Source organism: Echiichthys vipera (assembly GCF_963691815.1).
Source record: "Echiichthys vipera genome assembly, chromosome: 7".
Taxonomy (NCBI): domain Eukaryota; kingdom Metazoa; phylum Chordata; class Actinopteri; order Perciformes; family Trachinidae; genus Echiichthys; species Echiichthys vipera.
In genome coordinates this window covers 29,237,870-29,254,034 of record NC_139832.1, presented here as the reverse complement: position 1 = coordinate 29,254,034, position 16,165 = coordinate 29,237,870, and the positions used below count along the sequence as shown (strand labels likewise).

General features: G+C 37.9%; 1 protein-coding gene across 1 annotated transcript in view; it reads left to right on the top strand.

Moving 5' to 3' along the window:
• hydin (HYDIN axonemal central pair apparatus protein) overlaps window positions 1–16,165 on the top strand; it is a gene marked incomplete at both ends in the record, with an annotated part of 121,953 nt that overhangs the window by 34,011 nt on the left and 71,777 nt on the right. The window contains 6 exons of the mRNA XM_083916955.1: window positions 1,917–2,155; window positions 2,296–2,593; window positions 2,728–2,871; window positions 3,193–3,336; window positions 5,813–5,905; window positions 9,306–9,526. Coding sequence (XP_083773081.1) covers window positions 1,917–2,155; window positions 2,296–2,593; window positions 2,728–2,871; window positions 3,193–3,336; window positions 5,813–5,905; window positions 9,306–9,526 — 1,139 coding nt within the window. The remainder of the gene's footprint in view (window positions 1–1,916; window positions 2,156–2,295; window positions 2,594–2,727; window positions 2,872–3,192; window positions 3,337–5,812; window positions 5,906–9,305; window positions 9,527–16,165) is intronic.

Sequence of the window (16,165 nt, the reverse complement as noted above, 5' to 3'; positions counted from 1 at the left end):
GTATCGACCCGTACCAAGTTCGCTTTCACCGGCTCCTTTACCCGATCATACAAATGCTGGGAAAGTGATCTATGATTCTTAAAGTCACTCACTGGACAGATGCCTCTTTTGCTGCAGGACTTTTTCTGTTAGGAAGTGCAGTAGCTTTCAAAAAGGTATCAAACAAAATGTTGGTATTTCATTTATGCAATATTATTTTTGAGCACACTTAGCTTCAGTAAGGCAACACAAATGTAAATTGCAGCATTTGAGTTAAAACATTCTTCTCTATTGATCTATTAGTTTAGTTTAGTTTAGTTTAGTCTATTGTGTTGTCCTGTCAGCATTGAAAGTGCATCTTTGGGAAGCTCGTTCTCAAAATCCGAATTAATAGTTTATTTTCTAGCCATTCATCATCAGAGTTGCTGTATACAGTAGAACATTGATTGTGATCCTGACCACTGCTTGTTCAGATATACTGTATGTACAGTAGAGTGAAGGGCTTTGTTGAAGGAACTGGAGATGAACATTAGATTCACAGTATCTGATTTCTGATCACATTTATTCAAATAAATTAAATCGAACAATCCACAGAGCTGGGTAATAAAATGAATATTAAGATTGTCTTGCAGCAGTCCTTTTTCATACTCACATCAAAGAGAGAGTAGCTGTGAGTGGTGATAGACCGAAACATCGGGGGCCAATATTATCGGCCGATATTTGCATTTTTTTACATGTATCGGGCTGCTGCGTTTACCAATATTTTTTCCCCTGCATTATTTACAGGGATCCACAAGCAGCTCCATGTTGTTAGAGAAACCTTTTTATTATTCTTTTGGCCTTTTCATGCCTTTATTGGATAGGACAGTTTGAAGAATGACAGGAAAATGGAGCGAGAGAGAGAGGGGGACGACATGCAGCACAGGGCTGCAGATGGGAATCGAGCCTGGGCCAACGACTTCTAGCCTCGGTAGATAGGGGAATCGCTTTAACCACTGAGCCACCAGGTCCCCCGAGATGCCTTTTTTATGTTCAATGAATGTTCCTTTTTTTAAAATTGAAACTCGTAACATTTGTATATATATATATATATATATATATATATATATATATATATATATTTTGTACTATTGCCCTGTGGGTCGGAGAGAAACGTATTTTTCGCGCATATTGCAGAATTGACAATAAAGCTGACTGTGACTTTGACTTTGATTTGTTATCATCGTTGTATCATTTTTATGATGTAAAATTGAGGGAGCAAAAGTAGTATCTGCTCCAAATATCGGCTCAAGAAAATCGGCAGTCTGTATCGGTCCTCGGCTATGGATGATGAAAAAAAATATGTATCAGCATCGGCCCTAAAAAATCTATATCGGTGGATCCCTAGCTATGAGACAAATAACACTAAAGGAACCAACCACACAAACACGGCCAAGAGCTTTGGTGTTGGATGATGGTAGCAGAGCAGACAGGGAGCTTGCAGATAATGTTATCAACCTATGACAGCAGCAACCTGCTACTCAATGCTTCCACACCCTCAGTTATGCAGAACTTTAAGCTTTAATATAATTTAACTGGCTGAATTGTATAAAAATTGTGTATAATCTCACTCCATACTGTTTTCATAAATAGAGAAATTATTTATGGAGACAAAAAATATTTTTTATACCAGTAAGCATGTTTATTTTCGCTGTAAAGTCGGGCATTTTAACACGATCGACTCCCCTTTGGAGCCAGCCTCAAGTAGCCAGACAGTGAACTGTAGTATTGGCACCGTATTGGCTTCATTTCTCAGACCCGGAGGTTGCCACTTGCATGTGACTCGCTGCTACAACTGTTACTATGCTACTCTACAGATGCAAACGTCGTAGCAAAACACTTCATCTCATCAGGTTTGGAACATAAAGGAACTCTAAATTGTGTTTCTGTTTCCTCAGAGCTGTGAAAGTTCCTTTGGGCGAGTTGAGCCCAGTGAGGGGACAGTCCCACCAGAGAGCCAGCTCGAGCTGAGAGTAGTGGCACAACTGAAAGACACAATTCACGTCCAGGCCAAGCTGGAGGTATCTATCCAGGACAGTCTAACACACTCTGTCCCTCTGTCTGCCTCAGGAACTGGCACCACAATTGTCAGTGACAGGCCTTTTGCTCCAAACCTTGACCTCGGCACATACTTCAGGTAGAAAGAGATCACTCCCATTCATCAAATTTTGACTTAATAATAATAATAATAATAAAAATGATATGGTGATTAAGAACTAGGAATGTTGTACTGACAGTATGCCTCACCTCTTTGCTGTCCTCTGTATATCCTATAAGCCATGGGTCATTCCAGTACCACTTCAAGTTGACCAACCATGGCCGGCGAAAGCACCTGTTGTACTGGCAGACTGATGGCTTCCTGCCCTCCACAAAAACTGGAAAGCAGGGAAACTTATCTGGCAGAATCGTCCTGCCCCCCATCTCTGCTCCCAGGAAGAAGGGTATTCTGGACCATGGATCTTTGCGCTCCTCTAGCATGGAGGAGTCGGTGTTCAGCCTCATACCTTCCCGTGTAGAGCTTTTCCCAGGCTGCTCTGTTGACATGGTGCTGACAGGATCTTCAGACTCTCCCAAGGTGAGACAGTTTGTTTCAGGCCCAAACGTGAGTGAACTCAAGCTCTGAAGTATAGAAGCACATCCAGTCTGTGCCAATTATAATAGATTAATGTTATAGTACATATACAGTTCACCTTTTCTTGTCTTCTCCAGGTAGTACAGGAGCGTCTGGTGTGCCATGGCATTGTAGGTTGCCAAGGCTATAAAGAGCTAATCATGTCTGTAGATGTTACTTGTCGCTTTGTGGCTCCTGTGCTAAGCATTTCCTCCAAGCAGCTGAAATTCTACATGGAGAAGGTTGGTCAAAAGATTGTCTCTCCAGGATATGTTTACTTTAAAATATATTATTAAGTATTTAGTTAGTTTATGCATCTTGCAGAAACTAGTCGGCATGATCTTGACTAATTCTTATGTATGTAAGAATATTATAAATCAGATGCCTTTTGGGGACGATATGGCAAATCATTTAAAGGAATGACTGAAAACTGTAATACTTAGTAAAGGCTGTTCATTTAAAAAAAATAGAGCAATAAAGCAAAATAAGAACTTTTCATTCAAGATTTCTTTTCCTCAAACATGTTTTGATGTGGTTGAATTATTTATGTATGTGTCTTACAGGTTGAAGGGAAAAGTTTAATGCCCCTATATGAGAAGCTGATCTTGGAGAATGTAGTATCTCTGCCTCTTTCTATGGAGCTCTCCCTTGCAGAGCCATTCTCTCTGTGCGAGGCCTCAGGGGCCCATAGTCCAGCTACCACTAAGGTACACATCTCCTCTCACTTATAGTTGGCTCTTCATTGTTATTTGCCTGTTTGTTTTTCATTTAATTTAATTTCTCCTGTCAAGTTACAGGAGAGGTAAACATACTGATTTTGTTGGCACACAAAAACACTTGCTTGCTTAATATATCTAAAGAACTAGCCCTATCCAGAAAAATAATTATGAGGAGACATGTTCTCTGGTGTGTATGCAACAACTGCCAAGGAAAAAAAACTACTACTATTGCCAGTGCCTTGCTCGAAGGCAGGCATAACGAGAACATACAGAGGTCTCTGTGTTCTGAACTTTTCCCTGATCAGGGGTGGTTTTGAGGCATCATTGAGACATTATTGCTCATTTTTATATTTCTGCTTTTAATCTATATTTCACCATGAAGGTTGCTTATTGCATAGCTGCAACCTGATTTGCATTGAGTGTCTATCACTGCAATCCAGGATTAACCTTATGTAGTGGTGAGGTGAGTGCAGTGTGATAAGTGTGTTAAATGATATACAGTGGAAGTGGACACCATTTTACAGCCCTGTCTCAAAATAATTATGATCTTACAATCTCAATTTCATCATTACATTTGACTTTGAGCTATCATAAATATGTTTTAATCAATGTCCCTTAAGTGTGCGTAATGAGGAGGTTGGAGAGGATGGGCAGTTCAAACAAACAGGACTTTCCCCTAAAAAAAACCCAACAAAATTCAATGTTGGCTTGTTTATACAACATTCTTAACCTAGAACCTCACATACGTAACATAACATACTTACTTTTACCCAAACTAAACCTAACCAAGTAGTTTTGTTGCCCAAACTGAACCATGTAGTTGTGTTGCCTAAAGATAACCAAATAGTTTTGTTGTTTAAACCAAACCATGCAGTTGTGTTGTCTAAGCCTAACCATGTAGTTTTGTTGCCTAAACCTAACCAAGTACTTTTGTTGCCTAAACCTAACCAATTCGTTTTTTTGCCTAAACCTAGCTATGTAGTTTTGTGCCTAAACCTAACAAAGTAGTTTTGTTGCCTAAACCTAACCAATTACTTTTGTTGCCTAAACCTAACCAAGTAGTTTTGTTGCCTAAACCTAACCAACTACTTTTGTTGCCTAAACCTAACCAACTACTTTTGTTGCCTTAACCTAACAAAGTAGTTTTGTTGCCTTAACCTAACAAAGTAGTTTTGTTGCCTTAACCTAACAAAGTAGTTTTGTTGCCTAAACCTAACAAAGTAGTTTTGTTGCCTAAACCTAACAAAGTAGTTTTGTTGCCTTAACCTAACAGAGTGGTTTTGTTGCCTAAACCTACCCAAGTACTTTTGTTGCCTAAACTGAGCAATGCAGTTGTGTTGCCTAAAGTTAACCAAGTGGTTTTCTTGTTTAAACCTAACCAAGTAGTTTTGTTGCCTAAACCTAACAAAGTAGTTTTGTTGCCTAAACTAAGCTATGTAGTTGTGTTGCCTTAACTTAACCATTTAGTATTATTGTCTAAGCATAACCAAGTACTTCTGTTGCCTAAACCTAACCAAGTACTTTTGTTGCCTAAACCTAACCTAGTAGTTTTGTTGCCTAAACCTAGCTATGTAGTTGTGTTGCCTTAACTTAACCATGTAGTTTTATTGTTTAAGCCTAAGCGTGTAGTTTTGTTGCCTATATCTATCCAACCATTTATGTTCCAATTCACAACGTTACAACGCCACATATTTAAAACAAAAAGTTGCTCACATAAATGCTGATCACTGATCGATCGCTTTGTGTTAAAAAGAATAAGAAACTAAAGGGTGTTTACTTAATAGTCAGCAAATATTACTCATCACTTCCAAAAACAAAAGCCCCTTTTGAACAGTTAATGTTTAAGTTATTAATACCAGGTTCAGTGTAAGTGTCCATCTTGTCTGTAGTGGACTTGTGAGTACACATTACTAGCAACCACACTTTATTATATCTATTCATCACAGTAAATGTTGATTCAGATACGCTCTTAGATGTCCCTTACCTTCCAAATGAGACTTGCACTCAGTGGCATTACTTATTTTGAACACATTGTATACTGTGATACTAGAAGTTCATAAATTCCCATATTACCCGTGTTTTCATTTCACAGCTCTTACTTCCATTCTGAGAGTTGATTAAAATGTGAGATTGGAATCCCATTAAAATGGTTTTCAAGCCCAGGGCAGGTTTCTGAATGAAGCTAAAAAGTAGTAGGATATTTTGATAAGCCTGGGTCCCATGGTAGGATTCCAATAAACGTTTCATTAAACTGTGGGAAGGTTTTCAAAAGGGTTGTGAACTTATGCTTTGGGAGTCATCAGATAAAAAACGTAATGTAATGATTTTCAATCATCATCCAAGACCAGATTCTCAAAAACTGAAAAACGTTGAAGAAGAACTTGATTGATTTATCTAAAAAAGTATGTGATCCTAACTATTATAACATATGTTATATATTGTATCTGCTGTACGTTTTTTCCAGTCCATAATTTTAGGTGAGGGGAAGCAGGCTGAGCTGTGGATATGCTTTAATCCATCTTTCTGTCAGGATCGGGTGTCAAGAGTCGTGGATGAGGTAACATTGATGTTTTTTTTTTTAAATATCTTACATCATCCTTTTCTTTTTCATCTATTGTGGCCTCCTTAGCACACCATAGCTTAATTTTGCAGTAGTTCCCAATATGAGTTTTAGGTTTTGGTTTTACAAGATAATTAAAAGGCTAAGAAAAAAATTCCGCCAACTTCAATCTTTTCTCTTAATTAGGTTTTTATCTTGCAAAATGTGGATATTTTCTCATCCAAATGAAATAATCTGATTTTGAATCAGAATTGTTCTAATACAATGTTCCTTTATGGGTTGAGAAAATGTTTTTTTTTTTTTCAACTACATTTTTAAAAAGCCTCTTGAATCAGCTAGAAAATGCACCATCAGAAATGCACACCATGAAAAGTGGATTTATTAGATTAGATTAGATACGTGGTTCTCCCAGGACAGCCATACTACAAAGGTATGATGATCATGATGATGAATATGATGCATTGTTGTTGATTAAACGGGTAGTATATAAAGAAGTTAAAATGATCAAAACCGTAAACATCTGCAGCAGTAAAATGCATCATACACATGAATGCTCCAGGAATAATAATCCAGAAAACACTTACATCAGATGGATGTACAGAAACTGCATTATATTATATGTGTCAGGACTGCCCTGATACAACAGACAGTATATTGTATTAATCATAGATGGTGTTTTGCACTGCCGTTTCTTTTAAAGCCTGCTACATTTTTGTTTTGTTGGGTTTAGAACAGTTTTTCTTGATTGCTTTACAGCCACTGTCAACTCTTTTTGTTTCCAAAAGGCTCTCACCCCATTAAGACATTTAAAACATGCCACAAAAAACAACCTTTCCTTCAAATAACACAACTTGTGGCCAAATGAATGCATTTTTCCAATCAGTCATTACACAACTACAGGACTACAATATCCAAAATACAGCTATCAATTCCTTGATTGTATTCTGTTACATGCCTGTGTGTATGTAAAAAAAAAAACTTTGGTAGTAAACAGAAAATACTCTCAATATACTCAATACAGAAAAGAAAACAAATGAAACCCTTTACAAAGGAATACTCTATACTACAGTACAGTACTTTAAATACTGTATACTGCTGTTCTTTGCCAACAGAGCGATATATCACAGTACTGCAATATTGACTTACGTACCTGTTCTCTCTCTGAAAAGTTGTGATGATGGAGGTAATAGTTCTTAATAGTTCATGCTCAACTAGAGTTGCCGGACGTGTACTCTTGTACTCTGTACTCAATGCAAAGATGACACCTTTAAGGTTGGATATAGACTGACTGTAGACTGAATTATTGTGGCTGGGAGTGTCTTGTAGGTGCACTAGTAATTTCACACTAATACAGGTAATTTTAAGTGTGAGCAGATTGCTTGCTAATGTTTGCCATAGTGAAACCAATGGATTCTGGGCTGCTTGAATAACATCTGTGTGAAATGTTTTGCAAAAGAGTGTGAAAATTGAGTGAACCCAATGAGAAAGTATGTATGAATTTGCAAGGGATCACTTTAGTTGTGCTTTGGAGGGAATGATGAGGACAAGGTGCATCCAAGTTTCATTAAGCAGGAAAAAACTAACGAGAAAAACTTTAAATGCGTACATTTTGTTTCTTTTGCTGCAGAAATACATTACGAAAGAAAATGACTCATCTCAGAGTACAGCAGCTTTATAGAATATAGGCCTGTGAATGTTCTCATTCGTCCAGGTCATCGTTATCCTCAAAGCAATTTCAGTCAAAAACAACTGGACTGGTTGTTTGTCTAGGAAGACGTTTCACCTCTCATCCAAGAGGCTTCATCAGTTCATGTACGCATCTGACCAGGCTGGGACCGGACCAGTCCCAGCCTGGTCAGATGCGTACATGAACTGATGAAGCCTCTTGGATGAGAGGTGAAACGTCTTCCTAGACAAACAACCAGTCCAGTTGTTTTTGACTGAAATTGCTTTGAGGATATAGAATATAGGGTTTATGAAAAAGGGAAGACAAAGACTGAATTGCTGCAGTAAAGGCTTTATTTACAACAACTTCAAGATAACAAAAATATGCAATATAGCTGCCATTTACTGTGCTATGTTGTCATCCTCCTACTAAATGAATGAGCTAAATCATATTTTGGCCTCCTCTGGTAATCACCTACATCATCAGTTGAACAGATCATGTGATCCTACCTCTGTAGTATAATGGCCTGTGTCAAGAGTGTGAATTAGTTTTATTTTGCCCAAGTCACAGGGCAGAGGGGCTTAGGCAGTTTTATACATTTTTCAAGATAGTGTCTGCTTCAAAAAGAAAGAAAGTCTACCCAGGTAGTGAAATTATTGCTACGATGCAGAAGCTCGTTCCATATTGGTCGGTGTTTCCCCATAGTCTGTCACATTTGTGGGAAAAAAAAGAAGTGCACAAGTCACAAAGGCATGTTGGTAAATTGTCATCTAATCCTCTTATGTTACATAATTGACTGACAGCATTATTTGTATGTCAACAGTCTTCTATTGTCCTAACCTTTTTGTGTGAAATGATGAATAACTATCATATTCTCTATATTTGGTTTAGTTTTTTATGTTTTTTGAAAAGCTTGAAAATATGATAGGCAATTGTTTTAAGAAGGTGACGTATGCAATATAGCTGCCATTTACTGACTCCGCCAGATGGATTGATTCACATTTGCTCCTCAAATCCATCTGGAAACTCTAGTTTGGAGATCTTTTGGGAAGGAGCAAAAATACTGGTTGCTGATTGGATAAACCATCTGTCTATCACCAACATACGGGCCATATCCACCATTAACATCAACAAAGCGTGTGACGTACTAACAGCATTGAGGCAAAGCTCAGAAAGTAAACAACATGTCTGTAAAGGATATTTACCGTTTGTGTAACATGAATTTATGGATAAAAGGTACAGTTACAGGAGCCCGGTCCATATTCAACAGAAAGATCACAGAGAAAAAAAGAGTTAGCGAGCAGCTTGCTCCATACCTGTGCTCATCTCATCAGTGGAAACCACCATGTTGTTTACACTGAACGGCTTGGTCTTCTGCATTTGGCCACATGTTCTGATCCACATCACAGCTGATATCTGCTGTGGCAAACTGTGATTGATCTATATGACAGATGTTCTGCTAACTGTGGTAGGAGTTTAGGAAAAGTGTTAAAAGTATTGAAAAAATTGTCATAGCAATTGTAAATCTTAAAGGAGGCCTATTATGCTTTTCCTTATTTTCTGTCATATATATATAATCTTACAATCAATCTTGTTGCGAAAAAAAGATCGGGAACCACTGGCATTAAGTGAAAACACTCTGTGTACTTACCTCCACCACTGAAAAATATGTACCTGTAATATCCACTATTTAACCAATACTTTTCCTTGCTTTATGTTTTTTTCTTCCAGTTCCTTGAGATAAAGTATAATGGACACCCACAGCAAGACAAGGTGGCGCTGCATGCTGAGATCCACTTCTCCAACCTACACTTCTCCTCCACCACAGTGGACTTTGGCTGTGTGTTGAATTACACAGGGACTAGTAGAGAAATCTTGATCACCAACTGCTCCCCGCTGCCTGTGTCCTACCACTGGACTTTCCTTGATGACCAGAAACACTGTACCATCAGGTATATTTACACTGACAAATCCAAACACGGTCATATCAGTCAACATTTACACTGTTCATAGCACACCTGGTACAGTGTAAATGATAGTAAGTAGTGTTCATTTTGTCTTAGTCGTAGTCCAGTGTCAGAAGTCAACCTCATCCTGTTTTTCATTAGGGCATTTTAGAAAAAGAAAACCATAACTACTTATTCTAGTTTAAGTCAATGAACATTTTAGTCTATTGTAGTTGTCATATATATGTATATATTTTTGTATACTCTATGACAAAAAAGGTGTGTGTATATGCACATATATATATATAGACGTTTATATAGAGAGATCTCTCTCTCCCTCTCTCTCTCTCCCTCTCTCTCGCTCTCTCTCTCTCTCTCTCTCTAGCTATATATATATATATATATATATTTATATATATACATATATTTATATATATATATACATACATACACACACACACAAACTGGTTCTATGGTTTAGACCTGTATAATCCTGAATACACAAGTTTCAGGGACAAGAACAAAATGGATCACAGCCATATATTAAAACTGTACAGTAATACATTTAACCATCTGAATTGATAGAAAAATCGATTGTACATTCTCTGGAGAAAACAAATCCACTGATTGTCTACTTAATGCTGCATTATGCCTCTCTCCAGCCTTTGATTTGGCTCCCCTCTTTTGAAATGCAGTGTGAATGGCCTTTAACCAACTAACTGCTATACAGTAGCTCCACAAGATTCATTACCTTCTACCATCTTTTCCCTTTGCCCTTTTTCACATTTCGGTATTCTTCTGGTTTCTTTTTATTAATATTCCCCTTTCCTCTCCTCCTGCTCCCCTGTGTCTTCTGCTTGCTCACTTCTAAATCCTTATCAACCTTCTCTTCTGTTCTGTTCTTTTTCTTCACCCTTTCCCTCTTAGATTGTGACCTCTCTTAACATCTGTCTCATAGGCCGTCCTGCTAATTAAATGGAGACCTCACTCTGTGTGCACACTCTCTAGAAAGTCTCTCTTACTGCCTTAGAAAGCCTGCACTATCTATCCATGTTCAGCTAATTACATCCCTATCAGTAATTACACCGCAGCCCTTGGAGAGGAGAATTTTAAATAGAGCTTACTCTTTTCTATCCATCTATCCAACTGATAGATAGAGGCAGTACAATATATTTAAATATTGTAACTTCTCAGTCTTTAGCATGCTATTATCCGTAAGAAGAAAACTGGAAATCATAATCTCATTCTAGCTTCTTATTGGACTGTAGCTAAGAATGATGGACTAGATCACTGCAGAACTAGGGCCTAGGGTATTTTTGAAGCTGAACTTTTATGGCCCCCGGTAAAAAAAAAAGATTCCTGTCCACACCACCAGTGTCCACCATTGTCCAAATGAAACCGCAAAATCTGCCTCAAACAATGTCATGCACATGCCAAAGCAGTAGGAGGCGATTGTACTCCTAATAGGAAGGCCATTTTAGCCAATCACAAGGCTGGAAAAATTCATACAGGAAAAACAACAATGGCGAACCAAGGCTGGGCAGATTCCTTTGTGTGGACTGACAGTGAGACACACAAAGTGCTGATAAGTGGCTAAATAGCACCAGTATTATTGCGAGGTTTTCCATAACAGCAACTCCATCAGCTGGTCACATCTACAGTGCTCCAAAGGTCTCCATGGATACAACTTACTGTTTACCGTCGCCCAGTGTGACGTCAAACAATGTCGTCAAGAAATTGCGGTTTTCCTCGGTTTTCAGGAGCCCACAATTGTGGCTACGTGTGGATAAAGGCCAAACTGTGCAGAGAAACACACGGTTTCAAAGATACCCGCCTTTGTACAGACGGCCCCTAGATGACTGACTGATCACTCACAACTAATAATTCCACAGTGCTTTAGTGGATGTTGAGTTTAAAGCAAGGTGAACACACGGATGCAGTGGCTAAATCTAGATTTGCAAGAAGCATTCCATGGTCCAGTCTTTGAAACCTGGAATGCTACTCTTTCAAAAAGTAAAAGGGTCAGAAACAGCCTTGAGTTTCTATTCTTCCATTGTAATGTTAGCCGGTTGCTTTGTGTTGGCCCTTGCAGAAGGATTTTTGCTTGAATAAATATATTTTAATATGAAATCATCATGGTAAAAGAAACATTATTGAGTATTATTCTCAGGGTTTTTCTGAACAATCAGAGGATTGTAGCACAATTTACAATTTACAATTTATTTTCAGTTATAATGCTCACAATATACTTGTTTTTAGGTTGCAGAGTCTCACTATATTAGAATTACATATGCAGTGCTATATTGTCATCGTACACAGATAGTAGCAGGACAACTACATGCAATGTATCATCTAACAAGCTAGCATCAACAATAGCAGAAGTGAAGATGTATATACACACAAACGTACAGAATGAAAAATAAACCAAATAACTGAAGTGCATAAAATAAATGAAGAAAGAAACAAATAAAACACTGACGGTAAATAGATGCTAAAATAAAATGTAGAGAGCCTCATGCTGTACACACCAACACCGTTGAACCTGACATGATTTAAACATGCACCGTCCAATATGGAGTTAGATGCTCTACCCTTTCACCACAAGGTCAACATGGAAAACAATGAATGCAAGTTCTAGCCAAAAGTTCAAACACAAAAACAAATCCATCTCTAAAGCCTCATTATCATTCTACAACTCATATTTTTCATAATTCAACAAGAGGATATGATAATTGAAATTACAATTGCATAAAGAATTGTTAGGCTTGACTTGTTCGCAAACATTTTCATTTTATAGCTAAACGTACGCTAAATATGTTTTTGTAAACACTTTATGTGAAAATAGGCAACAGAATCTTGATTCGTATTTGATCAGCACTTCCTCATTTCACAGTTCGATCAGAGTTCATGGGCAGTCATTGACACTGCATCAGAGCAAACTCATTTGGGTATAAAAAAAAGAAAACAATTCATTGCCTCTGGAGCAGCCTCACACTTTTTTACCTGATGACATCGCAAGTCTGACACTTCCCGTCTCTGGTTTCTGGCTTTAAAGGAGGGAGCAGCTCATGTTTTACTAATATTTATTGAACTTGTAGGCCATGGAAATTACATATTGGATTTTTTTGTTTAATTAGGTATTTTGCCCTTTAACAAAAATACACAGAAAGCTCATTTGCAAGGGAGACATTTGAAATTGGTTATCCTTGATGGTGCATTACTTGTTAAGAATATGAAGAAATCCAAGTGTAATATTTGTATCGTCAGCTGTTTGACAAAAATGGATATCTATATAGGAATAATAATAATAATTTGAAATACTGTATTAGGGGTGTGCGATATTGATAAAAATCAATATCTTGATATTTTTGGGGATTTTGCCGATACCAATAATTGACGATATTTTGCATCCCTCAAAAATGTATTTGTAAAAGCATCAAAGGCCTATGGTACTAGCTCACTCTTGTTAATAGTTTATTAGATGTTAATGATGATATTGACAAAAACAACTTTATATTTTTTATTTATTTATGAATCTTATCTGAATCATTCAAGTAAGTACAATCCAAAAACAATGAAATCAACAGTGCACGTATTGAGATCAATCAGTGCAAGTATACGTAAACAATTTATAGGATTTACTTTATAAAATATTGCACAATGACCAAAAAAAATAATTAATGAGAGCATTTAAACTGACTCTTCCTCCTTATGTATGTATTAATGTAATAATCATCATATTTGAACATCATACAAGACATGGACATTAGAATGGTGTTCACATTTAACATCTGTGCTGTAAGGTGAAATGCGCAGCATACAGCATTATGAGAAGTCTTGGACAATTAGCTATTGAACACTAAATATTACATACTAATAAAATATTGTAATAAAAGAATATTAAGCTTTCAAAATAACGTCTGGAACAAGACAACAGAGTCTGTACTACATTGAACAATTATCTTTTAAACACTAAATATTACAGAATAATTAATATAATATCGAATAATAACATGAATATGAATATGAAAAATAAGCATTTCAAAATAACATCTGGAACAAGAACAATACAAATATAAATAAATAAAGAAGAATTTGTGCAATTTTAATTGTACGAAAGTGCAAAGGGGGTCAGTCACTACTCATGAATATAAAACAGGTTTACAGCTCCGTTTGTATACATGATGCAGGACGCGCCCGCTTTGAAGTGATGGCGATCACTCTGTTAAACACATTAGTAGTCCGCTGGTGAACGGGACATTTACCTGTGTTTCTCTTGCATATTTTACAGCCTGTTCCTCACATTCTATGAATAAGTGTGGACAGACAGGGTTGATGTGACGCCACAGTCTGACGCTCGCGTGCTGTTAGGACACGGTGTAACATGCCGAATATTGCTCATTTATTTTTTTCAAGTATATATATATATATATATATATATATATATATATATATTGAAAGACATTAATTAAGACAGCAGCCCTATAACGTGCTGCGGGAAACCCTGAAGTATCAAATGTTGCACAAAGATTGGTGACAGCTTTTGTTGTTACTTGCCATCTGTTGCCCTTCTTTTTTTCATTTTATTTATAAAGCAGTTTTCACTGACCCAAAGTTGCTTACAATGAAAAAAAAACAAAACAAGAAAAGGGTAATGACAGTGAGGTCAGGACAAGCAAAAACAGCACAGCAGTAAACAGAAGCAATAAGAAATGTGGCATAAATAATAATAATATTTATTGTTATTTATTGTTATTGTTTTTTGTTTATTGATCATACTGTATTTTTTTTTTTTATACCTCCCTTGTGTTTTTGTAAGCTGCTGGAATCTCAATTTCATTGCGGGAGTTCTTCCCAAAGGATCAATAAAGTCTAGTCTAAGTCTAAGTAATGATAACAGTACAGACAGAAACAGAACAGGTATAGAGACAATTAGACTAGGGGCATGGTGGCGAGGAGGGATTGGAGAATGCAGGTGGGTCTGACAGGGAGAGAGCGAGGGGGCGACTGTGGAGGGTAGAGAGGGGGAAGGCGAGGGGAAGGGAGGTCAAAAGCTTGGGCGAATGTCGGGAGTGAGGGAGAGTCGCGGACAGGGGGAGAGAGGTGCTGGACAGGGGGAGAGAGTTCCAAAAGGCGGTGTGCTGATCTGGAGAAACCTCTGTCGCCGAAGCTTTTCAGTCATAAGGCACTCCCTTGACGAATGACGCTGACAAATTTTGCTGAGTATGTTTTATTGTCTGTACCTTACTGGCTGGTGTAATATCCCTACTGGTATCCACCCCAACTGGTTTCCCTAAGAGCAGCTGTGCTCTGCCTCTCTCGTCAGATTCGTCACACATTCACAAACATCTTACTGATGATTTTCAAGCCGCATCTCATATCTACTGTGGCGGATATGGTTGGATAAGTGCGCACTACATCAGTGCCACCTTTGAAAAACACATTTCAGAAAATATAATGTTTGTAAGATCACGTCCAGCTGAATTTGATGACACATGAACTTCACAGACCGCTGCTCTACTCCGTGAGCTACTTGAGCTCACACAGTGATCACTGCCAGTCACGTATTAATTAACTATGTTAATTAATTTGGGTTGATCTAAACCAACTGGTTACCTTGATCTCATCTTATAAAACATCTGAACATATTTATCAAGGTGTTTTCCCAAAAGCTACGTCTATAATGACCACCGCATTACAGTTTTTCTACTAGTCTTGGTCTGTACCAGGAGATCTTTTCTCAGAATCAAAATCTTTCTTACTTAGTCCCATCACTCCCGTTTCCTCCCCAACAGTCTGCTGGAAGTAAGATGTCTGTGATTCAGTAGTCTTTGATGTGTAGATTTTTAGTGGGACTGAACATAGGAAAACAATCAAAAACAGTTGCACCCACCCACGAAGGAAAAGACTATAGATTGAAGAGAGAGAGAGAGAGAGAGAGAGAGAGAGAGAGAGAGAGAGAGAGAGAGAGAGAGAGAGAGAGAGAGAGAGAGAGAGAGAGAGATGAGAATGTCAGAGTAGGCTATTTCTGTTTTGAGCCGCGCTCTTGCAGAGTCATCATCTGCTGTCTCACCATCTGTTTCTCTGTACGCACCAGTGAGTTTTGAACTCTTTCTAAAAAAGCTTCTTTTTTTTCCACATGGGGGCAAATGCTCATTTTAGGTTCTTGCAAATTCCTATCCACCAAAATGCACCCTATTGTTGAAGACATTGACCTTTAGGATTTGTTCCCCCCTATATCTTACATTGCTGGACGCACTAATGTGTGATCTCCCCAAGGCCAGACATCAGGCCAAGTCTTCCCCTAAAACAGCATTCATCACTGACCATACAACAGTGCCCCCTGCTGGTTGCATCACTACCATGCACTCATAAGCTGGTACATCACTACTACAGCATTCTTGGAAACTAACGAATGTGTGTGCAAAATTGAATGCTGCTTAACATGTATACGCACCCTGAAGCTCACACACAGACATACACACAAACTGTGGCAATAATGTAGCCAGTGTTTGGTGATTTAATATAGAACTTGTCCAGCCCAGCACTGAAATGGCTTCACTCACTAAATCTCTTTCATTCTCTGCCATGTTTATTCAGCACTTCACTGCAATCTATCCTGACCTGTTTCCTGCTGCTTGCCTA